Here is a 27,080-nt window from a genome sequence, read left to right on the forward strand (position 1 = left end):
AAACTACTAAAGCTGTACAAATGAAACTTAGAGGAAAGCTTCAAAATAGGTTGCTAAAGACGCATGTAAAATTTCAAGTTTCTATTCTAACTGAAAAAAGTTACGTCAAAGTTTCAATTTTAGGCTTATTTTTTTTGGCACACCCGGTATGTTTCATGAGACTCAATGTACACATTTATCAAGGAGTCTTAGTGTTTTTTTAGTCCTAAGAGCTGGGCAAAATATATTTTTATATTTGATATGATGTTTTTCCGAGTTTGTTTATTTAGTAATGCACGTAAAGCATAATTTGCTATGAAATATGAAGTAGGAAGTTTTGCTATTCAAATTATATGAGCGAAAAAGACCTCGAAAAAGTTATGTTTTAGTTATTACCAGCAGAGGACATTTATTTTTCTTTGTTCTTTTTCTCGGGGATAAAGGCTATCTATGTACATAATTTTAATGAGCTTTTGACCAAAATTTAAATAATTTGATGGCTTAAGAAAATTATTTCAGTGAAACCGATTCAAATACATCAAAACGTAAAATCTAGTTTGACAAGCATAATTATTTTGATGATGAAGTAATGGTAATGGTGGTGGTGGTGGTGGTGGCGGCGGCGGCGGTGGCGGTGATGGTGGTAGTGGTAGTATTTTATTTTTCATGATTGTAGTAGTAAATATGATACAAAGTTTTATGTTCAATGATATAATAAAACTAAACAATGCTAGAATGGAGACCTCATATTAGCAAGCTATTCGAGATGGGCCACCTTTTTGAAATTCCAAGGAATAGTAGTATAATTAGGAAGAATTTCTTAAACTACTGAACACGTAAAAGTCTTAAAACAGACAAATAAAAATGAAGGAGGAGAACAAAAAGTAGAAAACTAAACTTAAAATTATCAAAAAATAGAAAAGATACACAAATGAAATAGACAAAAAAGAAAAAAGAAAGTAGCTACAAAGTTTGCGAACAAACTTTAAACAGTTGTTTTCAATAGATACGACCTTTCTGAACACAAAATCATCAACCGGACAGTTTGAAAATAATTACCGGACGCGTCCGAAAATATTTTTGTATTTGATGACGTCACAAGCAAAATGAAAATTTTTATGAAAAAAAGCATAGACATATTATATACCAATCGACGCGTTTTTTGACGTAGATTAAGAAAAAGGTCAGTAACTATGTCTGAAAATTTGATAATAAAAAGTTACAAGCTTCCGAAGTTTTGATGACGTCATATTTACACTTTCTTTAGGATCGATTTTCTCGAGTTAGGTTGAGAAATCATATATATCCACTTAAAAGTCTTCTATATCGATTTTTGAGAGCTTTCGAATGGCGGTCTTAGATTTCAATTTTGATAAGTTTGAATTTTTGATTTTTTTTCGTCTCGGACAGGTAAAATTGACGTTACGGACATAAAGGAAAAGCATTCTAACTTTTTATAGCAAAATTTTCAGATATGGTTACTGACCATTTTCTTAATCTACGTTAAAAAACGCTTCGATCGGTATATAATATGTCTATGTTGGTTCTCAAAATTTTTTCAGTTAGGCTATGGGCACGCATGACGTCATCAGGTACTAAAATATTACCGGACACGTCCGGTAAGTAATTTCAACAACTCCGGTTGATGGTTTCTAGATATTTAGGTTGTATATTTTCAATTAAAAGTGGTTTGGGATTGTTCGCACCCCGTCCAACTTTTTTGTGACCTCAGCTGCCTGTCTAGGAAACATGATTTTGAAAGGTGAATTTTTAAAGGAATTCAAAGAAAAAAAAATAAAGAGAAAAAAAAAATAAATAAATAAATAAAAAAAATAAAAATTTTAGAACTTTACTGTCACTGCTCAATCAAAGCAATCAGTAATCAGATACAAGATAATTGTGTAAGTTTATCCTTAGTTCACAACCAGTTAAGTCAGTCAAGGGATAAGCAGGAAAATTCTGTTGTAAATCATTCCACTGGACAATGGTACTATAGGTGATAGATTCTGCACCATACATAAAAGTTCTGAAAGAGGGCCTGAAAAGAAGGCGCACTAATTTCCCTCTGGTTCTTTGTTTATGTTGATAAAAGTTTAGAGAGAAGAGATTCTTGAGTCTAATTGGAGAAAAGCCACATAAGATCCTGTGAGCAAGAGTTATATTAAGTAGATTAATGTGATCAGAAATTTTTAAGAAGATTAAGTTCATAAAAAAATTTACTAGAGTGAGCATTGAAATCAGAAAAAGTCATGATTCGTAAGCATTGTTTTTGAAGTTTAAAGACTCTTTCCACATTATAGTTATGTTTTTGACCCCAGATTTGGCAAGCATAATTAAGATGCGAAAAAAAATAAGTAGTGTAGATAGAGGAACAAAATGTCTGAGTTTAGAAATTATTCCATTGGCACTACTTAATTTAGAGCATATATAGATTGTTTGTGTTTATTCTCCAATTTAAAAAGTGATCAAGAGTTACTCCAAGGTATTTGATTGATTCGCTTAAGTTTAGGGGAATATTATTAATCGAAAGCTGAAGATTATGTTTGATTTGTTTGTGTACATTCCTGAAAAGTAAAATTTTAGTTTTAGCTACATTCAAAGAGATTTTGTATGCACAAAGCCATATATAAAGATTTTGGAGATCTGCATTGATACTTTCTTCAATGTTAATAAGAGATTTTTCTGAGTAGATTAGACTCGTGTCATCTGCAAAAAGGGAGGTTAGGGAATGTTCAATTGCATTACATAGATCATTAATGTAAATTAAAAATAAAAGAGGGCCTAGAACAGAACCTTGCGGAACACCTGTTGAGATTTTACGTGCGTTTGAATTTGCACCTGAATATGAAACATATTGAATTCTATTAGAAAGATATGATTGAAACCAATTATTGGGAATACCTCTGATACCATAGAGTTCTAATTTCTTGAGTAGGATTTTGTGGTCAACTGTGTCAAAAGCTTTATTCAGATCAATGAAAACACCACAGGAGAACTTGCTATCATCTAGTGACCCACGAATCTCTTCAGTAAGAGAGATTAGAGCAAGATTTGTAAAATGATTTTTTCTAAAGCCAAATTGTCTTTCTGAGAGAATACCATGGAAATCTAGGAAAGACATTAATCTTGAGAAAACAAGTTTTTCAAATATTTTATCAATGTTCGATAATAGTGAAATTGGACGGTAGTTATCAACATCCTGATTAGATCCCTTATTTTTTGAAAACTGGGATTACTTTAATAGTTTTAAGGGAGTTTGGAAAAATTCCAGTTTGAAAAGTGAGATTTAGGATTTTTTCTAAAATAGTTGCAAGGGTCTGGAACTGTGTCAAAGATTTTACCAGGAATACTAAAATCACCTGAGCTTTTACTGTGATTTAGGGATTTGAAAATGTTTAATAATTCATCCTTGTTGACTGGGGTAAAGAAAAATGAGTTGCCTGATGTTGATCTTTTTATGTATTCTTTAAAATTTCCAATGTTTGGTATCTCAGCTTGAATTTTAGTTGCTATGGTAGTGAAAAATTTATTAAACTCATTAGAAACTTCAGTAGGCTAAGAAATGATTTCGTTTTTTTAGAAGAGTTTTTTAAGACAATATCAGACTGTTCCTTCTTCTTTTTGTATATGATTTCATTTATAGCTTCCCAGGTTTTTTTAGGGTTTGTAGAATTTAGGTAGAAATAATTTTTGAAATAATTCTTTTTGCTGGCTTTCAGTAAATTGATGATTGAGTTTCTATAAAATTTGTATTTTTGACGTATGTTAGCTTCATTGATTGGATCTTTAGCATTGATGAATTTTTTTAAAAGTTTATCTCAGACTGTCATTGAGGTAGATATACCATTTGTGACCCATGGCTTTAATTTTTTTCTTTTTTTTCTTTTTGGAAATTTTTTTAATGGGTATATTCTCAAGTTTGCTATAAAAGTTATCAAATGAAATATTTGGGTCATTTTGATCAATTTTTAAAATTCTTCCCAGTTGAAATCATTGAAAATATTACTAAAATTTTGTTGGTTAAAATTTTTCCAATCTTTGTAATAGCCTTTTGTTTTATCAGATAAGTTATCAAATTGAGAATTATTAAAAATACCAAATTGTAAAAGGTGATCAGCTATTCCAGTAATAAAATTGCCACTACTAGTGCAGTAAGGTGTTGGAGAAATGAAAATATTGTCTATCAATGTTCTAGATTTATCAGTGATTCTTGTAGGAAGGGTTATGTGTGGTTTAATTAAATAACTACTGAGGATATCAAGGAATTCGAAAATTTCAGGTTTTGATTCAAACTCAAGAAGATCTATATTGAAATCCCCTAATAAAACCAAAGTTTTGTTTTCTTTGCTTACTTTATCAAGGAGAGTACCAAATTTGGGTAAAAAATCTTTAATTTTGAGTGGTGGGTGTTTATAGATTGAACCTACAATCAGATCAGATGTTCCAACAAAGACTTCTGCAGTTGATTCAAGAAATTTAGGGACATAAAGGAGGTTTTCAAGATCATTTCTTCGAAAAGGCTTCAGATTTTCATCAATGTAGAGTGAAGAACCACCAGCTTCAGCCTCAGTGGGTGTATGAAAAGATTTATAATCCTCAATAGGGAAATCAATATGAAAACTTTGACCGACAATAAACCATCAAAATTCCTTCTTTTTGATAATTTTTTTCTGGCCTTCAGTCAAACAACTAACCGCACTTCCCATGGGAGGATTTTTCCCAATATTCTATTATATCTCATTTTAGAAAAAAAACACAAATGAAATGGATGAATGGTACCAAATCTATAAACTTATCTCCGCTGAAATCAAGAAGTATGGATTTGAGATAATGATTTAAAAATTGATTACAATGAAAATTCTTTCCATTACTTGAGTGTGTATGAAAGAAAGCTTGATGGAGACCAATTAACAAAACTCAAGAGTCATTCAAACAAGGATTTTCATAAAATTAAATGTGGCTGGTACATCGATACAAACTTGAAAGATGTACCAGTTCACAAAGGTATCTATAGAACTTAGTGTGCAGAGGGGTCTGATGGATTCCCCTCTACTTAAAATTATCCCCCTACTAAAGTATCCCCACCATTTTTGAAAATTCTCCAACCCCCTCCAAAACCGGCCTCATTTGGGTTCGATGACTGAAACTTTGTCAGGGTAGCCACTCAAAAACCAATTGAATCCCATGATCCCATTTTTCTTACTTAAAATAATTCTCAAGATTTTGGAATTAAGTCTAGCACTACTTCATGATATGCGTAACTTAACATTACGCCATTTTTTATTACAGAAACACCCAAAACTGATCGCAAATGCCGGTTTTTTTACAGAAGAAATGAAGTAATGCGACCTTACTCGTATCATGTAAAATTTGGCCAACTACCCAGTTAAGACTTTAGCTTTTGAAAAAACTCTTATGGTTTTCTATTGACTCTCAGGTACCAAAGATATTCTCCTTTTATTTGGGGCCCAAAAAAGACCACCGAATACTACCGTAGAAGTACCATTAAAAAAGCGCGGAAAATGTAATGCCGAGAGTGAAATAGTTGAAGATGTCAGAGAGCTCGTATCCATTGAAAAGGTAGTTAAATGCAATCCTTCTTTATTTGTAGAAACTTCAAAAAAAAGAAATGTTTAGAAACTTTTCGACATCAACTTGAGAAACTTAGACTAGTAAGCATACAGCAAGCATATGAGACGGAAATCAGAACCTCCTAAAAGACACCGAAGCTGTAGAAGAAGCTGAAAATCTAAAAAGACAACAAAGGATCACTTGTCGAAGAAAATATTGAAACAAACGAAAATGAAGACTTCGAATTGGTTAGAAGATTATCAAAAATGTGGCACCAAATCGATAAAATTTTGGATGAAATTATTAAAGATCTCTCTCGTCTATCATTTCTCAGACGCAAAGAAAGTGATGCAACACGGTAGCCCATCTTAAATCTAAAGTGGTATGTAAGATTTTTCGAATCTTTACTTTGCCAGTCATATTATTTTGCCGCCACTGTCTGGTGGGGATTTTAATTTTTAGCGGGTTACTCATTTTTTCCACTTTCTTTTATAGGGACGTCTAAAATTTTACCGCCTGCATCACTTTTTTCTCTATAAACCCGGCTCGGAGAAATCAAAAAGTTCTGAACTTTTTCCTTCAAATTATAACTTTTATATGAGGGAGGGGTAACCGATTAGAAAAATCCGACTTTTTGCCGGCCGCTCGCCCGCATGTATTTTCAAGACATGCTGCGACTGGAAAAACAGTTTTTTTTATGTCCGCCTATATGTTTTTTTATGTCTGCCGCGCATCTAGATTTCACTATCAGTCCCCGTCCCAGTCCTATGTTTTTAGTGAATTCAACAAGGATGCAGCAAAAGAAAAACTTTTCAAATTAGCTTGTAAAATTTTATATACGCTCTAGTCTCTAAAATAGACACCTTCCCCTCCGCCCTGATTTCTTCCACCCAGGACATTTATTCTTCTATTCAATACCCGTTTGTACCCGTCAATCTCACCAATCCAGAAGCATATTACCAATTAATACTGTAATATACTAAGTCTACCTTCTTATTTCATTATTTCATACCCTAATGACGAGTCATCTTTTCTGCTAATATTGCCATCGTCGGCCAGCTTATTTTTTTGTTGAAACTATTTTATCATTCCCATATTATAAACTTCATTTTGTAGATACAAAACCAAACTTTTTTTGACAAGAAAGTCAAATGAAAAAACGTTAATTTCTATCCTTTCTATCTCTTTTTTTGCTTTCTCCTATCGTTTTGTTTAGTCAAACCATTTCAAACACTTTAAGTGTTTTTATTGAATTTAACTTTCGTCTTTTTTTATTTTAAAATTTGAAAGAATGACACTACTTTGATAAAATGGTAAAATCAAAGGCACGCGAAAATTAAAGCGCGCATGACACGGAAATTTTAGGAGGTGCGCGAAAATTAAAGGTCTTAGAATTAGAGGTTATATCTACTGTTCAACAACGAAGATTTCACGATGTTTCGTTATAGAGACATTTTAGCCAGCAATTCTGGCATTTAATGTTGGCACAAAATCAAATTTTTGGATATTTTTCCCCCGGACCCCCTAGTTCAACGTCGGAAGACCCTATCGCAAGACCTTAGGACACGGGATTTCTCCTGCAACTCAACATTGAACCAGGGGGCAGGGGGTGTCATTTTTATCAATTTTTCACTTCAAAAGTGTGCCAACAATTAAATGCCGGGATTGTATGAAATTTTAAAAATTTTAAAAAATCACTTCTAGGACTTCTAGAACCTTCTAGGACATTAAAGGGAGCTTTATATGGCTTAGCATTCTTTCGGTGGCCATCAAAAGCTCAAAAAGTATCTCAAACACAGCTTTGAATATTCCCCAAAAAAAGTATTGATTTTCAACATAATATTGAACCAAAAAAAGCTTTCCATGCCACAAAACTTCCTCTTCCCAAGCTTTAAACAATAAAAAACTTGATAGAGATGCTACTTTTCTAACATAGAAGGCAGTGAGATCGCAGCTGAGTCTACCATTTTTAAAAAACGGCCACAATGCCGGTTGCTCCACATTCGAGTCTAATTTTTCCCCGCCAAAAAGGTTCTAGATCATTCTAGAAAAAATTCAAAATCCTACCACTTTGAAAAAACGACCACAGGGTCGTTTGCTACACATTCTATTTTTTCCCCCGCCAAAAAGGTTCTAGAAAGTTCTAAAAAATTAAAATGACAAAATGGCGGCTAACTCTTCAGACGCAGAAATCATGAATTCTCAAGAAAAAAATGAAAAAACTCAATTCAAGGCAATGTCAAATGGTAAGAGACAGTACCTTGTGACTTATTCACGAATGAATGAAGACAAATTCCCATCCAGAGAGGCATTTGGTTAAATGATAGCAGAGGCTTTCAATAAAGCCCCCGGCCATGTGAAACTCCAACACTGGGTCTGTAGCAAAGAAAGTCACGAGGGTGATGCAGGCTTTCAATATCACTGCTGTAAAACTTAATGGTGTGAGGCGGTGGAAATCCATTAGAGATAGTATCGATGCTACTTATCACATTAAAGTGTACTTTGCCAAAAGTGAAAAGCATGATTCGTACATCAGTGCTTATCGATATGTCGTCAAAGAAGATACTGATTTCGTTATGAGTGAAGGTCACCCCGATCTATCAGATGCTAGATCACCCCGCACCAAAAGAGCCATCGCAGCAAACAAGTGAAAATCTGATGAACGGAGGAAGTCTGATGCAAGAAAAAAGCTTAAAACTTCGACGCGATTAGAAAACGAGGATGTCAGAGCACTGGTGAGGAAAAAGAACATTAGGACTTATACCAAACTATTGGTCAGAAGAAAGGCGTAGAGAGGGCCTAACCGATCTCTCCAAATATATGTTTAACCATCAAGAAGTTTTTGTCATGGGAGTCATCAAGACAGTGTGGGGAATGGCAGAAGCACCTGGACAACTATTGAAACATACAGAAAAAGGACAGGTTAGACATTCTTCAAAATTTCAAGGAATCTCCTTGCATTTGTGGTGGTGAGTGGTTGATTACTGCTAGGGAAGTTTTGGATCTCAATGGGATTGATCGAAAAGTTTTCACTAACGCTTTTTATCAGAATCTGAAACTTGGTGGAGCATAGTACAGAAATATTATGATCATTGGGGAACGAAACTGTGCTAAATCTTTTATCCTGAAACCGCTTTGCAAAATTTATTGCGAAAACATTTTCCGAAACCCAGCCATGCATAAGTATGGCTGGGTTGGGGCCCAAAATGCCTCAGTGATAATTTTACAAGACTTTCGTTGGTCGTCTGATCTTATCGGCTGGAGTGATTTCTTGCGACTTTTGGAAGAAGACGAACCTGTCAGATTACCTGCCCCGAGAAATCAGCACAAAGAAGATATTTTGATCAACACTCAAGTTGCTTTCTTTGCCCAGGAAAAAGTGAGATAAGATACAAGGGATCTCATCAATCTAGAGATAGAGAGGAGGATAGGATGATGGACTGTCGTTGGAAATATTTCCACTTTAGACATGAATTTCTGCCAGAAGTTCAGAAAAAAATTACGCCATGTGGGTACTGTTTTTCCATATTTATCTTAGGGTAGTTTTCCATTTTTCACTATATTTTTAGATTTCTTATGTTTATTTACATGTTACGCCTAAACTCCCATGTCACAGCCACATGTCGCGATCACATGTCACTTCTTTTTTAATATAGAAGCCGTGACATGTGACATGTGTATCCATTTTGCCTGAAATTGTGCGCGACTTGTGCATGTCGCGCCCATGGAGAATATGCCAGAGAACTAAGACTAAAACAAAAATACTTTAGAAAATACTAAGGACCAGTAATAACTCAATATTAGCAAATATTAAAGGGCCTGACACACTAGAATAAAAAATCAAACAAAACATTCTATCAAAATGAATAAAAGGCCTACCAAACTAAAATAAAAATGAAAAAAATTCTATTCAAAAAATCATATAGAGTCTTCTTCTAACACAATAAAAAAATCTATTTTCAAATAAAAAAATTATATTTGAAACAATGAAAGACATAGCATAACAATTAAAAATAATTAAAATAAAGATAAAGGGACTACAAACTCACTAAAATAGAAAATCTATTTCAAAATACTAATCAATAGTTTATCCGTTTCCCATCAGCCTTGATAATGGCTTTAATTCGACGCAGCACGCTTTCAATTATGTCATTGATTTTCTTCACGGGAAAATTGAACAAAGTCTCTTTTATGCGTGCCTCAAATTCCTCTTTACTTTCCGATGTAATCTTTCGTTCGATTGCTTGCTTGTTCAATAGGGTTGCGACTTGGGCAAAAACGTTCTCAATACAATTGATGTCTGGACTTCTAGAAGGGATCCTCATTTGTTTAGCATTTATTCTGTATAGTGCAGCTCTAGCAATTTTAGATTGCTGTCTTGGACAGTTGTCTTGAACAATGCGTTTTCCTTTGGGGTCAATCGACTTCTTTAGTGCGGCTGGGAAATATTTTTTGATGATGTTTGCATACTTCTCACCCGTGATAGTACCATAGTACCTTTCGCATAAAACAACGCCTTTGTTATAGGAGATACCAACTATGAATTTTAAATTGGTAACCCCAGCTTTTCCAGCTTTAGCTGTGCAACCAAATTCTAGTCCCTCATTTGGCAATCTCCAAAGTCTGGCCTTCGGAGCACGGGCCTGGTCAAGGGGATTTTGCTTCCAAGCAAATCCTTTCCCATCAACATACATGGCAACTCCTCTTTTTTTATTTTTTTTATTTTATTTATTCTTTATTTTAAGTTGGGTGGTATCTAGAAAATTACAAGTAAGTTTCTAATCAAATCCAACTGTCATAAAAACATTAAAAATATATATATTGAAAAAAAAGAACTGAGAAAAAAAAACTATGTACAACTTTTACAAGTGCAGATAGGTAAGACATTTTTTAGAGCATTTTTAAAGGAATCTAAATTTTCAAGCGACTTAATAGAGGATGGTAGTTTGTTCCAGGTTGAAACTGCTCTAAAGTCAAATGTGTTAACACCAAATGCACTATTGTATTTTTTATATAGAGGAAGAGAAAGAGTATGACCAGAACGAAGCTTATAACGTGACTGCAATGCCGTGAATATGCCATGCATGATACGTGGTCCAAGGCCATGTGTAGATTTAAATACTTCCATGAGGAGAAGTTTTAGGTTTCGTGTATGAATACTCACCGCATTACAGTCAGTTAATAAGTCGTCATATTCCGAGATGGTTTTGTTTTTCAAAGCACATAGTGCTCTGTGATGGCATTTCTCAATAAGGCTGCTACCCCCTTTACCGCAAAACATCCAGACTAATGGGCAATAGTTAAATGGTGAGAGAATATAGGAGTTTATAAGAAGTTTTGCTTGATCTTCTGATAAAAAATGTCTCGCCCTTCTCAATGCCCCGTTTTTGGTTAGATTTTTTACATAATTCGGTGACGTGAGGAATAAAAGATAATTTTGCATCGATTTTTATACCCAGAAGTTTCACGACATCGACGTTCTTAATGTTGTTTTTACCAACAGGAAGAGAAACATCGGCGTTAAAAGTACCGGGGTAAATAAGTTGAAACTTGGAGGGATTTGCAACCATTGAGTTATGCTTAAATCAATCAAGAACAATGCTTAGTTGGTGTAAAAGGTTTGCGTTAACTTCATCCAAGTTTGATCCAGAAGAAGATAAAGTATTATCATCTGCAAAATTTAAAATTTCATCTATGATATAAAATAGATCGTTTATGAATATATTAAAAAGTAATGGCCCAAGGATAGACCCTTGGGGTACTCCTAATAAAATATCGAGCCATGAACTTAAATGAGAACCTATACGAACTCTGTGCTTCCTATTGCTTAAATAGCTGTGCATTAATTGGAAGGCACTCTCACTGAGCCCGTATGCCGAGAGTTTTGCCAAAAGTAAGTTGTGAGGTAAACAGTCAAAGGCTTTAGATAAGTCAATTAAGATTGCTCCCACTTTTTGGTCATTTGCTATAGCACTCTGCCAATTCCTCAACATGTTCAAAATGGCATGTTGAGTGCTATGACCTTTTCGAAAACCACACAAGAATTTTGAAAAATGTGGTTCGAGATGGGCGTTTAATTGATTTACTATTAAACGCTCAAAGATTTTAGAAACAACTGGGAGTAAGCTTATTGGTCTATAATTGACCTTATCAGTAAGTGAGCCTTTTTTGAGAACAGGAGTGATATCAGCAAGCTTAAGCCTGTCTGGAAATGTCCCAGATTCCAGGCACTTATTAAAACATGAAGTTAAGAATGGAGCACAGACGTTTGCTGCAATTTTAAGCACACGAGTTGGTATAGTCCCACTTACAGATTTAGATTTATTTAGGCTTGAATTAACTTTGAGAACGTCAGTCTCTTCAACTCTGGAAAAATCAAAAACCTCGTCAGTGTTCCTTTGAGAAATTATTTCTTTGATACTTGGATGTTTTTCAAATGGTTTTATAAAATTTTTACCGGAACTCTGATTTTAGTTTTGACTATCCCAAGTTGGGATTTCGAGTGTCTCAGTAACCCTATTGAAATAAGAGTTGAAAATATCGGCAACGCTTTCATTTGATGTATGTAAATATATTCTTTTATTTGCTTAAAGCAAATAAAAGAATATATTGGAGAACAATATGTTTTATGGACCGTAATGTACAAAGCAAACAACGGGTGCTATATTATGAGAAAGAATTTTCTTTCGGTAAACAATTCCCCTATATTGATTGAAGTTATGAAAGAGAGAGAAAGAGAGTACAGAAGGTTAATACACATGTCTTTCAATTTCTTTTAATCTATGAAAACGCACTGAAAGCTTTTTAAAATTGAAAGTTCGTAAATTGCCTAGATATTTTATCATGGTTAGTATAATTATACGTGAATTAACATATTTTATGCACGGATCGCGAATCGTAAATCGTTAGATCGTGCATCTTGAATTACACCAACCCGCCAAAATTAATTTTTCTGTCAGGCGAGACCAATTTAATTTATTGTTCTACGGGCAGATCGTCGGCAAAATATAATATTTCATTTATCAGGGTTTGGTGAAGTACCAAGAAAATGTTTTCCTAAAAATAACTGGCTCAAAAATTCACTTTTTTTATCTTCGATGAAGATCATAATAAAATCTTAGTGTATGGAATGCTTGATTTTCTAAATTTTTCAATTTCTTGAATTAATTTTCAGTTTTATTAAATTTAATTCTTACAAATAGCTAGTGCGTAAAATATATTGTAGTGGAAATTCAATATTATAATTTTTTTGATTTTAGCAAAAATAGGGTCGGTCGGGCCCGTAGAACAACAAGTTAAATTGGTCTCGCCTCAATCCGCCAACTTAAATTTCCTCTGAAAGATTTTTGGGACCATCCACCAGATTAAAATTCTCCCCAAAATTTCTTCTTTTGAGGTACTCAAAACGCTCCAGTGGGCAGGATGGTGCTAGGGAATGATTTCATCCTTTAAACGGAAAAATCCTAGGGCCCACTTTCATTTTAGATGAAAAAAACAACTTCAAAGATTTTGCTTGATGTTATCACGGAACTTCCATCCAGTGAATAATATTAAAGATGTAGTTTAGCACCAAAGTTTCTTAAAAGTTTTACTTTCATTGTATTAACCATGTCTTATCTGGTTGCTATTCTTAGCTTTGAGGGGAATTTTTAATCGCTACTTTTTCGTTGAAATACAGAAAAGAAGTAAAAGAGAAGGACGAAATAAGCTTTCATGCAAAAACGTGTAAGATATAATAAGAGGCAACTGAGGAAATTCGCCAATTTTAATTGAAGTAATAGCCAATGGAATACTTCTTGCAGTCGGCACATTTCTATCTTTATGTATCATGTATTTGTATTTTTATTGAACATGTGTTTAAAAATAATTAGGGTAAAAATAAAATTACAATGGCAAAAGCGAATGAACACCTAATGACGTCGTGAACCATATTATAATGGGATAAATTTCGGTTCCAACTACGAAAATAAGTCAACTTTTGATATGTTAATATATATCTCCTCGCCCTATTCCAAAATAGATGACTCTTATTCGACTAGAAAAAAAGTTTTGCTAAAAATTTTTTTAATGTTTTTTCAAAAATTTCAATTTCTACCCGAACTGCGAAAAAGCTCTCAAAATAACACATAACTGCGCAACCCCAATGAGAAACTACCATAAAAAAGACGTTAGATGGATGTTAAATGGACGTTGTGCTAAAGATTTTATTTAAAAAAGTCCATAAGATAAAAGTTTGTTTACATAATCTTAGGTTCCAAATAAAATAGCAGGGGAGGTTTGAATAAAGGAACAAGTGTGAACAGACTTAATCAAAACCAACTTTTCACTGTGTACAGTCTTAAAGCTCTAAAATCAAAATTCTCTTGAAGTGTATAGTCTTTTAAATATCCCAGTGTTTTAAGTTTGCTTTTGATTTGCTTCAAAGATTTCGTTCTTAACGAAAGATCTTCGCAAATCTTAGTGTCTTCAAACAGTTATCCATACAATATTTTTATTTCTTGTAAATTGTAAGTGGAATGCATAACAAATAAAAGTTCAGCACAAACATGACTGTCACAGTTTCGTTCGATATCCATAAACCTTTTCCCAACGAAGCATTGGAAGGGATATCGTCTAATACATCTTGAAGATAGCCTTCGGTTCTTTTCATGCATGCTAACAACATGCCATAATTATGGATGTCCCGAGATCGCTTTATTTTGGGAAACTCCCTGAGTACTTCAGCTGATCGATCTCTATGTGTTAAATCACTCCAAAATGCATGCGCTATAGGATCGGCAGTAAATCTTCTGCCAACTTGTGAAATGACACCAAGTTATCACAGAGCTTCCATGAATCGTGCAAGTCTTTGAATTGTCGGTTCACATGGAATGGAATAATCAATATCCCCTCCAGTCTAAAATAATAAATCATTAATGTAAGACTATTGTGCCTTAACGGTCCGGTAGCTAAGGGTAATGGATTTTACTTGGAAGTTTTAAATAAATTGGAGAACAAGCATGGGATTCCCTTGTTATTATTTTTCAGCTTTCACGTTTATTGAGTTCAAATCACGTGAGAAAAGTGTCACAATTGTTATAAAAAACACCTTACATAGCAATGGTGCCGAGTATTCTTAAACTAACATTTACCTTTGGAGTCTCTCTCCTTCGAAATCTTGCAAGAAAAAGCCATTTGTTGTACAAATTGGAACGGTACGCGCTTTCAGACTGCATGTACTCCTCTTCTCTGTGCTCTATAAATAAATAACGTTTTTAACTCTTTGAATCCCAGTTGTACATTTGAATGCGGAGTTACTTACTTCAATAGCTAAACCACCTCGACAGTTTACTCTTTTCAAAATATTGTTCAGGATTGGAGACACTCACCTGATCATAAACCATCATAGTACCCTCTTCAAAGAACACATTTTTGCCTTATCTGATTGCTTAGCTATAAAAGTGTATTTTCGGGAGGAGTTTGATTTTGTAGGTCTGGAGATTACATCGCAATTTTCTGCGGAAATCTTTTTAGCAATTAGATCATTATTGAACAAAACTCGATATCCGATAGCAGTCAACTAAAAGAATGTATTCGATTTTCCACAAAGTGAACTGCAAAAGCATCTGTATCATGACTGGGATAGATCAAATATCAAATTTATCGGTAAAAGGGTAAAAAACGTAATAACTAATAAAGCCCAGAAACAATTCCAGGTTGTGAAACCCCCACCACTTTTTATATATTAAACCAAGAACTCGAGCGCCTAGGTCTGATCTACACGATCAATTTAGATAGAATTAAACTTATTAAATGGCCTCATTTACACCAGCTTATCTTCAAGCCAAAATCACATCACAGTGTTGAATCTATCAAAAGGGATCCAGAATTTCCGCATTCTTTTCACCGTTCAAAATTTGTGGCCCACTAGTAATTAACATTAATTGTGAATGAACATACAAAGGTACTTACGTATTATGCTAGTTTTCATTCCAGCAATAGCTAGCGCCAATAAGACTGCCGTCGTCTTTCCTGATTCCGGGGATCCTATGATAAGAGGTGTCACTGGATGATCCATGGGCGTGTTCAAGCATGTAATGTTGAGCGAGTAAGCAAGGGCTGCCAAAGTTACAAGGAAGGACTGCTTTGTTTTGTTGAAAGTATGATCGGACAACATATTTCAGGGCGTTTTCTGCATTACCAAAGCGCGTTTCCTCGGAAGTTTCTATAAATTTATAAATTAAAGTTAAATACACCATTTAGTAGTGTCGACTGCGCACGCCTTCAAACAATTTTCCATTGTTTTGATTTTAGCGACGGCTTTTTATAAAGGTAAATTCCGGTTCTCGTAAGGAAACCTAGCAGATAAAGAACTCCTTTTAATCATAACTTCTTTTCCTATTGATGAATTTTTGTGAAATTTTCAGCAGAGATCCATAAAATTATTATTGATATCATGTTCAAATATCTAAATCATTCTTTTTAAGGAAAAGAAAAAAATGACAATGTTTACATTCCTCTAACCTTCCACAGTACTAAAGTGCGCATTTTTACTTACCGTTTTTACGGTGGAGATAGCGAGACTCCTAAACGGTGTATTGTTGTGAGGAATTTCATATTGACTTTCAGGCTATACTCTGAGCTTTATTGGACCATTTAACTTTTGGATCCTAAGGTCCCTAGTCTAGTTAGGTAAGCGTAGGAAAAAAATTTGTCGGCGGCAAGGGCTGAAAGCCCGACTGGAGCGAAACCCCAGGAAGGAAAAAACGGCTAAGCTGAAGCCCCAATCTTACAACGCCAGATCTCGGCGTTGTAGAAATGAATGAACTTTGAGAAATTCGTGAAATGAGAAATGAAAACTTCCGTCAAAGTCGCAGATCGTGTTGTTTTGATTTTTGAGGAGTGAGTGATTGAAAAATGGCTGACTTCTAGTGGAAATTTTTAATTGAAAAGATGTTTTGTTTCTTGTTTCTTATTTGAAACAAGAAACATGTTATCTTCTTTGGCTCATTTTTGGTTGTTTTTTTGTTTTGATTTGAGAGGCAAGAGAAGATGGAAAATCTTGTAACATCAGTTATCAGAACTTGTTGACTTGTTATCTTTTCCTATTCATAACTCATTCAATTTTAGAAATGGAGTATTCAGATTGCAAAACACTATGGACTGTGATTTTTTTTTCACTTCAGCTTTCTTTTTCCTAGGTTTACATCATGTGGTGATCAAAGGGATAACCCAGGTACAGTAGCTAACAATTATTTATAAGACTTTTTAATTTTCCAGGACTCACAAGTCAAAGGTTCTTTATCAAAAATATATGGTTGTTGGAGACTACTACGCGACACTGACACAATGTCGTACGTATTGGAAGTGCTACAAACTTTTGTGAATATCTACCTGGTTATCCCTTTGTTTTGAGTTGAATACATACCGTATCTTATCCCTATGATAAAATTACAAAGTTTTGAGTAGAAATAAAGTTATGGTAAGGCAGCACTGACAAATTTATCCAGAACATATTTTCTTTCAAATTATGAAATATTCTTACAACATTTAAAAATGATTAATTTTTTTCCCCATGCTTATCTTTTACTCAATTCTAGTATTTTTTCCAAAACTTATATGCTTACGTAGTGGGAAATTTAGCAGAATTTATGGAGAATATTAAGAATTCTCAGTTTGGCAACAAAAATTACTCAAATGTACTGTACTATAACTTTAAACATCATTTACATATTTTTAAATTGCCAGATTAGTGTGGCATGTCACATGTTCAACAACCCAATTTTTCCACAGCTCACTTGTTCAACAAATACTTGTCAAATTGGATGTTGAACAAGCGGGTTGTGGAACAAATGGGTGCCAAAATGATCGACAACCCAGTTGATTGACAATCCACTTGTTCGACAATCTATGTAGTTGTTCGAGAAAAGAGTGTTGAATGGTGGTTGTCGAACAACCATGCTGTCGAGCAAATGGGTGTCGAACTAATAACTGTCAAACAACTGGTCTAACAAATGTACCATCGAACAAGTATACTGTCGAACAAGTGGGATTTCCCCAAAATTATAGTTGTACGTAGATGAAAATTTATCAGAATTTATTTTACGGTGAAAATTCAGAATTCTCAGTCTGACAACAAAAATTTCTTGAATAGGTAATTTTAATTTACATAATTATATTAAATTGTAAGATTCGTGTGGCAAGAAAACTCATAAAAAAATTCAGCCATAAATCTTAAAGTGTAAGTTTAATTTTTCAGCATTTTTGGTGTGACGAGAAAATTATTCAGCACATAGCCACAATCTATAAAAAAAGGTCAAAATTTACAGTAATTCTCTTCTCACAACAAAAATAGAGCATTCTTCTAAATTTATAAATACGTTTACCCAAAAACTTTTCTGTCACCATATAAATTCTGTATTTTCTATCAGAGCTACTGTATCTTATCACAGCACTAAATTCTGCAAATTTCAATTTTTCACAAATTAAATTTGTGCATGTCAGATTTTACATTTTTCATGACAGACTGAAATACTTAATTATAATAATACACTGATAATAATAATTAAGCACCAATGTGTCATTGTTTTGAGGTTGGAGTTTTAGTTATTCAACATGAAATCTTTTACTAGCATCAAAAGGTCTATCCATTTAATTTTCTATGCGTACGTATAATTTTCCTGTGCTTGGCTGGTACGTTACATGCTGACAGTCAGGACTGGTCAGGACAGGTTGTTTTTTGTAGCAGTGAGTCTGTTGAAGAGGGTCGGGCTGTCAGACAGCAGCCTGGCAGTAATGACATTGAGAGTGACGAGAGGGACAATCTTTGGAGTTTCTTTAAACTAACCGGGAAACGCTGTTTATTCTCACAATAACCTAAAAATGGTTTTCAAACCGTACCAAAAATTTTAGTCAACTGCATATTATGTTATTATCGTGAGATATTAAAAGTGTCAGAATTATTGATTAGTAGTGATATGTTATTATTCTAAAAATAGTGTCAAAATTTTTTCAAAAAGGTTATATTGCTGGGTACTTTTGAGCAGAGTTCCTGCCTGGTTAGTGTTCCTGTTTTATTCATAAAAAAGGTTGTTGGAGAGGTTCACTTAGCCACAATGAGACTAGAGTAATCAAGTTCCTTAACAAGTAGTCTGAAAGTATTAAAATGAAAAAGCAAAAAGTATTTAGGTGCAACCAAAATAGAAAAAGTATTTTTTACCTTGAATGAGCTAGCAAAAAGCCCCAAAAACACAACATATACCACCAACCTGCATAGGGAAAAATTGAATAATCCTTGTACACTTTTGATGATTCTAGAAAACTGTAGCTGAATTGCAAATACTTACCTTCTAAGAATGTATGAATAACTAAAAGTTTCAAAACTTGAAAAGTGGCTCATCCTTTTACCACCCAAAATTCAAAACAAAGTGGTCTGTCGGCTTTTCTCCCTCCAAAATTTAGGAAAGCACTCCTCCGTTCTCACAACCTCCAAAATGAAGCCGTGGCATTATGTTCTAGTCTGTTAATCAGCAGCCTCTCGCCAACTTTTGCTCGCTCTCCTACGCAGCTCCTATTCTAGGAAACGTCTGCCGCCTTTATGTTCCCGCCCTCTGACATGATTAATTAACAGACTAGTTTGCTAGTCTAGGCCAAATTACACGAAATTTAATACCGTTTAAATTTTTCAAAAATACAAAATCGCTAAATCAAATACACGCGAAAAACTTTCAAAGTAGGTCGAAAATCGAAAATACTTATTTGTTACCCTTAATTACTATTTTTGTCACTATATTTGGTATGTTTAAAACAAATACGTTGTGTTTCAAAAAAAATCAGTCATTTTCTTGCTTTATTCCCACTTTTTGAAGATGCATAATTTAATGAAACGCGAAATTTAATACATGTGAAAAACGTCTCTTCGAAAAAATTTTGAATTTTATACACGCAAAATATAATACCAATAAGGTACTGTAAGTAAAACAACCCCTCAGAGCCACCATTCTCAGCCTGTTACCTTGTTACCCCCTGTTACCCTTTTAGTAGCAAAGCCTCTAAACCTATTACCCCGCCCGGGAGCACTTTTCTCTACAGTACTTTACACTCATGCAATGTAAGGACTAGCCTGGATATCCAGGCTGTAAACTATTTCACAGTCTAGTTTTTGATATTTTATGTTCTGGTTTACAGCCTGGTCTCCCTAGAGCGATTTGCATTCTCTTTAAGAGAATGCAGTCCGCTTGCTTGCGCTCACTTCGCTAAAACCGTAAGGGCCAATCTACACGGCGTTGAGCAATTCTAAAGCAAAAATAGGATAGTCCTCCAGTTGCTAGTAAAGATAGGGCTTTCTGTTATATGAAAACATGAAAAAGAAGAAAACAGAGGCAAGTTCATTTTCCAAAAAACTTGGCTGGTCATGATAATGCATGCAAACTTTTTTTATGGACTTTGGTGTAATCTTTGGATGTTTTAAATAGTTTTAGATCTTGTAAGACTGCTTTTTATTAATTTCTGTTTTGCTGCCCTGGGTTGGCTAGGAATCATGGGTTTTCACTTTCATTCTCTAGGGAGACCAAGCTCTATAATTTTAGAACTTTGTATGTTGAGGTAAATTTTGTTTTTTCTAAAATTTTGAGCTTGGATATCCAGGCTATGTAAGGACATCTTTTTTTTCTTTCTCCACCAAATGTTTGCTCTTTTTATGTATAATATAATATAATCATTTGAGAAATATGTTTTATTTTTTCACCTTTACCAACTCGCACTTTCAATTTGCAACTCGTGAATTTTGTGTGTTAAAATGCAACTTGTAACTCGCAACTCGCGATTTTATTAGTTAAAATGCAACTCGTAACTCATGAGAAGTAGCTCGCAACTTGCATCTTATCATATCACATTGTTGTTGAGTAAAAAGGTTTATATTGTCATACTTACTGTATGTATTCTTAATTTATCAAATTATGTCTTATATTTTAATAAACCTTTAAGGCGTTCACGCAAAGAAATTATTTCAGTTCGTTCTTTCAACTGACTAGACTGGCATGCCAGTCGGGCTGGAACAAGATCATGCGGGAAAAGTGAGCGTAGGAGTTAGGTAAGCGCAGAAAAAATTTTTGTCGGCGGCAAGGGCTGAAAGCCCGACTGGAGCGAAACCCCAGGAAGGAAAAAGCTTCTAGGCTGAAGCCCCAATCTTACAACGACAGATTTCGGCGTTGTAGAAATGAGAAATTCGAGAAATGAGAAATGAAAACTTCCGTCAAAGTCGCAGATCGTGTTGTTTTGATTTTTGAGGAATGAGTGAAAGAAGAAAGATGGCTGACTTCTAGTGGAAATTTTTAATTGAAAAGATGTTTTGTTTCTTGTTTCTTATTTGAAACAAGAAACATGTTATCTTCTTTGGCTCATTTTTGGTTGTTTTTTTGTTTTGATTTGAGAGGCAAGAGAAGATGGAAAATCTTGTAACATCAGTTATCAGAACTTGTTGACTTGTTATCTTTTCCTATTCATAACTCATTCAATTTTAGCGCCAATATTATCGTTTATAGTTTGCTCGCGGCTTATCCGCCATTATTGTTGTTATTACTTTTACGCTTAGTCAGCATTTATTATACCAAAGCATTATTGTATAATGGTAGACCTAGTTGCGAAACATATAATATATCTCGTGTTAGTAAACAAACACGCACGTCTCCACTACTCAATTATCGTGGTGATAGGTGCGAGATCATACTCACACCATCGTCTTCAAGACTCACTGCTTTTATGCAAACAAACATTTTAAATCATCATGGCGAACAACAGAGCTCCTAAACAGTGGAGCCTCACTCGCAATGAAACTATAACTTCGTTTGAAAGTTGGAGACAAAATCTGCTGTACACCTTATCTTTGGATGCTAGCTTCGCCACCTTTCTACTGCCTAATACAACATGGTTGAAGAAAACCAGAGCAGCTCCCCTTGGTGGCCTCCAAGATGATGCAGAAGACGTCCCCAACCGTAGAACTGCTGCCCAGAAGGTAGCCCAACTAGATTTATTATTGGGACAAATCGCAAATTTTTTGCCCCATAATTTCGCGCAACACCATCGTCAAAAACAGCACCTCAGTCGAATCAATCTGGCAATCCATCCGCGCCCACTATGGTTTTCAGTCTACCGGTGCACACTTTATCGACTTAATCAACATCCAGTTAAAACCTGATGAAAGACCAGAGGACCTTTTTCAACGTTTAATGGCCTTTGTTGAAGACAGTCTTTTGAACGAGAACAGTGGATTAACCCACCATGGCGAAGCCATTGGAGAAGAAGAGGAATTAACACCAACCCTTGAGAACTTTATTGTTTTACAGTGGCTCCATTTGCTACACAAGGACTTACCTACTCTCGTCAAACAGAGATATGGTACAGAATTACGCTCTCGAACATTAGCTTCCATAAAACCTGAAATATCGCAAGCAATGGACTCCCTCCTCGAAAGTATCCAGTCTAATGACGAAGCCAAAGTCTTACGTTCAGCTTCATCGTTCCATCGCTCAAAACAACCCTCATCGTCAACACGTCGACCATCCTCCATCAAAGCATCATGCCCACTATGTTCGTCCATGAACCGGCCATCCAACCACTTCCTTAGCAAATGTCAGTTCCTCCCAGACCAAGACCGAAGATTCATGGCCAAAGCCCGCCTTATTGCTGCCCTTGACGAGAATGACCAACCTGAAATTGACCTCCAATCTGCTGAGGACCTACCGTCCCAAGTTGCAGCCATCAGCTTACCATCATCAACAAGACGTGTCCAAATCAAATCCTCTCCTGTTGTTAACATGACATATAAACAATATGACATTTCTACGACACTGGACACAGGCTCCGAAACTAACATGATCAGTGAATCTACGGCACGCCTCATACACGCTCCCATAACTCCAAGTTCGCAGAGCGCTGTCCAAGCGGATGGTCAGTCCGAACTCTCAGTAATTGGTGAAACTCGAATTAACTTGACATTCCATAACAAAACATTTTCTTTGGAAGCACTAGTTGTTAAAAACCTTGATGGAGATGTTATTGCAGGTATACCTTTTCTTAGTGAGCACGACATTACGCTCAGACCCTCAAAGAGACAAGTCAACTTTAGTGATGGGTCAGCCTACGTTTACAACAACCTACGTACCTTCAAACACCCTGCTAATGTTAAAAGAACGAGCTCGTACATCCTCCGTTCCCCAGCCACCACAGTATGGCCCAACGAGTATTTAGAAATGACTGTACCCCCGGAATGGGATGAACAAGACATAGTCCTCGAGCCCCGCTCTGGCGATAGCAGCAACCGACACCTTTCATGCCCGCCCCCTATGATCACCCGCCCGAAAGCTGGCAAGATCCGTATACCTAATTCCACGGACCAACCCAAAGTGCTACGCAAGAACCAGCAGTTTGCTCAGATCATCACAGCATCAGATCCATCACCAACTGTTCCATCTTATCTCCCTGACCAATCATTTGAAGCAATCACACCTACACCTCCATTACACACCATCTTACTGGATGAAAGTAACCAACTCCCGCCCGACGTCCGGTCTGCTTTCAAAGATCTTCATCAAGAATTTTCATCCGTATTCGATCCCTCGTTTCCAGGATACAACGGAGCCAGTGGACCAATCAAAGCAATTGTCAATATGGGTCCAGTTGAACCTCCTCAACGTAAAGGGAAGGTTCCGCAGTATTCAAACGATAAACTTCACGAACTCCAAGCTAAATGTGACGAGTTAGAGAGACTCCAGGTCCTTCGTAAACCAGAGGATCTTGGTATAACTCCAGAGTATCTTAACCCTTCGTTTCTCGTGAAGAAACCTTCAGGTGGATTTCGTCTTGTTACTTCCTTTGGTGAAGTAGCCCAATACTCCAAACCGCAACCCGCCCTCATGCCTGACGTTAATGCAACCCTCCAATCAATTGGCCAGTGGAAGTATATCATCCAAACCGACCTCACCCAAGCATTCTACCAAATTCCGCTTGCAAGGAACTCTGTTAAATATTGTGGAATATCAACACCTTTTCGTGGCGCCCGTGTCTACGCCAGATCTGCGATGGGCATGCCTGGATCGGAAACTGCATTAGAAGAGCTTCTGTCCCGCGTCCTCGGTGAACTTATTGAGAACGGCTACGTAGCCAAAGTTGCCGACGATCTTTACTGTGGAGGGAATACACCTAGAGAACTTTTATCGAATTGGCGCAAAGTATTGACAGCACTTAACACTAACAAACTAACGTTGTCCGCTCGCAAGACCGTTATTGCTCCCAAGTCCGCCACCATTCTCGGTTGGATATGGTCAGAAGGAACCTTGAAAGCCTCATCACATCGTATTTCTACTCTCTCCACCTGTGCTCGCCCCGATAAAGTTAAAGGCTTACGATCCTATTTGGGTGCCTACAAGTTTCTATCACGTGTCATCCCAAATTGCTCGACCTACCTCGCACCGTTAGAGTCATTAGTTGCTGGCAAAGCCTCCACCGACGCTCTTAACTGGACCGATGAGCTCCTTCAAGTTTTTCGTGATTCCCAGTTACATCTACACAACAACCGTTCAATCACCATCCCTCAACCAGATGACCAACTGTGGATTGTCACAGATGGCGCAGAAAAACTTCCCGGTATCGGTTCAACCCTGTACGTACAGCGTAACGGCTCCTTAAAGATTGCTGGATATTTCAGTGCCAAGTTGAAGGAACGTCAGATCTCATGGATCCCATGCGAAATCGAAGCCTTAAGTATTGCTGTGTCTCTACTCCACTTCAGCCCGTACATCATACAGTCCAAGCATCAAGTCTCTGTACTAACCGACAGCCAACCCTGTGTTCAAGCACATCAACGTCTACTTAGAGGAAACTTCTCCCACAGTAATCGCCTAACCACCTTTCTCTCTGCTGCCAGTCGTTTCAACGCCCAGCTCCAACACCTGGCTGGTAGCACAAATGTACCATCAGACTTCCAGTCGCGCAACGCAGCTGAATGCCTCGATACTTCTTGCCAGATCTGTTCCTTCGTTAACAATCTACAATCCGCTTCGGTATTGAAAATAAACATTGATGACATCACAGCAGGAACCTCCAAAATGCCATTTGTCAATCGACCTGCATGGATTTCACTTCAAGCTGATTGCCAAGACCTTCGACGTTGCCATGCCTACCTTAAACAGGGTACTCGTCCTTCAAAGAAACTGACTAACATTAAGGACACGAAACGCTATATTCAGAACTGTACAATCTCTCGAGATGGCTTGTTAGTTGTTCCACACAAAGAAGCATTTGCCCCCGTCAAAGAACGTATCGTTGTTCCACGAAAGGTCCTGCCTGGATTGCTCACCGCCCTTCACATCAAGTTAGTCCATCCCACGCAGTTTCAACTGAAGAAAATCTTCTCAAGGTATTTCTTCGCCCTCGATATTGACTCAGCTCTCCGTGCCACCTGTGAGAATTGTCATACCTGCTTCTCACTCAAGAAGATTGACCACAGCTCTCTGGAAGCTCCATCCACGACATCCGACCCTCCCCCAGCCATCGGATTATCCTTTGCCGGTGATGTTCTTCGACGTGAAAAACAGTTCATACTTGTCCTGCGAGAGTCCGTCACATCATACACTCTTGCATGTATCATAGACAGTGAGGACCACATTAACTTACGTAATGGACTGATTCAGCTTTGTGTTGGATTAATTCCTTTAGACGGTCCCTCTGCAACCATTCGTACTGACCCTGCTCCTGGCTTTCAAAAACTTGTCCAGGACACAGTTTTGGCTCAACACAGAATCATTATTGAGCTAGGCCGTGCGAAAAACATCAACAAGAATCCAGTCGCGGAGAAGTCAATTCAAGAACTCGAAGACGAAATCCTCAAGCTTGACAGAGACCGTTCCACCGTTACCAACTCCCAACTCGCCATAGCAGTAGCCAATTTGAATTCACGGTTACGCTCACAAGGCTTATCATCTCGAGAAATGTGGACCCAACGTGATCAATTCACCTCCACTCCCCTACCGCTCGACGACCAGAAGCTCATAGAAGAACAACACCACCGCCGTTTAATCTACAACATGCGCCACAATCAGATCAGCTGCAAGCCTTCCCGTAACGATCTACCTATCCCTGAAGGCTCAATTGTCTACATCAACACTGAACGGAACAAGACTCAATCTCGTCCACGCTACATCGTCTCATCCCAGGACGGCCCTTGGTACCGGGTAAAGAAGTTCATCGGTACCCAACTCAGGAATCATTCCTACAGAGTCCACCGTAATCAACTGTCATACATACCCATCCCAGACCCTCCTTCGTGCGGTCAACCCACCACACACAATGACGAGGAAGAAACCACCCACGAAACTGAATCACCGCCTGACACCAACACTGCCATCAGTGCCCCACTGCAACCTCGCCCAACAGTGGAACCCCCATCAGTGCCGATACCTCCTGCGGCTTTGACAGAACCTCCAACCTCTGTCAATGTTACCCCCAACGTTCAATCGCAAACACCTGACGTTGATATATCACGCCCAAAGCGACAGACTCGTCTCCCTGTCCGCTTTAGCGATTACGATATGAGCTGAACTGTAACAGCCAGAAAGTTAATGTTTTCGTCGTTTGCAGAACACTATTCAGATTTATTGTTCCTGTCATTTATAGATCGCCCACGTCACGCATCGTGGGATTTGATTTTGTTGTTACTAAAGCTGTGACAGCTTGGTGTATTATATTCTCTTGAATATCATGTGATAACGTGTGTTTCTTATTCTACTATTGTTTGGTTGTTTTTGGTTTATCGTTCACTACACGTTTAGTATCCTTGAGACTCGAACTCAAGAAGAGAGAGACATAGAGATGAGGCATCACGCCAATATTATCGTTTATAGTTTGCTCGCGGCTTATCCGCCATTATTGTTGTTATTACTTTTACGCTTAGTCAGCATTTATTATACCAAAGCATTATTGTATAATGGTAGACCTAGTTGCGAAACATATAATATATCTCGTGTTAGTAAACAAACACGCACGTCTCCACTACTCAATTATCGTAGAAATGGAGTATTCAGATTGCAAAACACTATGGACTGTGATTTTTTTTTCACTTCAGCTTTCTTTTTCCTAGGTTTACATCATGTGGTGATCAAAGGGATAACCCAGGTACAGTAGCTAACAATTATTTATAAGACTTTTTAATTTTCCAGGACTCACAAGTCAAAGGTTCTTTATCAAAAATATATGGTTGTTGGAGACTACTACGCGACACTGACACAATGTCGTACGTATTGGAAGTGCTACAAACTTTTGTGAATATCTACCTGGTTATCCCTTTGTTTTGAGTTGAATACATACCGTATCTTATCCCTATGATAAAATTACAAAGTTTTGAGTAGAAATAAAGTTATGGTAAGGTAGCACTGACAAATTTATCCAGAACATATTTTCTTTCAAATTATGAAATATTCTTACAACATTTAAAAATGATTAATTTTTTTCCCCATGCTTATCTTTTACTCAATTCTAGTATTTTTTCCAAAACTTAT

At 36.5% G+C, this 27,080-nt stretch overlaps 1 protein-coding gene across 1 annotated transcript; it reads left to right on the plus strand.

The window, feature by feature from the left end:
* The first annotated feature begins 21,261 nt into the window (after positions 1–21,261).
* Positions 21,262–26,560, plus strand: LOC136811419 (uncharacterized). Its single transcript, XM_067068022.1, is given in 2 exon segments — positions 21,262–21,580; positions 21,582–26,560. Coding segments are annotated over 2 exon segments (4,809 nt in total). The 5' UTR covers positions 21,262–21,313; the 3' UTR covers positions 26,124–26,560.
* The last annotated feature ends 520 nt before the right edge of the window (positions 26,561–27,080 follow it).

This window comes from Clytia hemisphaerica, unplaced genomic scaffold, assembly GCF_902728285.1.
Source record: "Clytia hemisphaerica strain Z4C2 unplaced genomic scaffold, Clytia hemisphaerica genome assembly, whole genome shotgun sequence".
NCBI classification, from domain to species: domain Eukaryota; kingdom Metazoa; phylum Cnidaria; class Hydrozoa; order Leptothecata; family Clytiidae; genus Clytia; species Clytia hemisphaerica.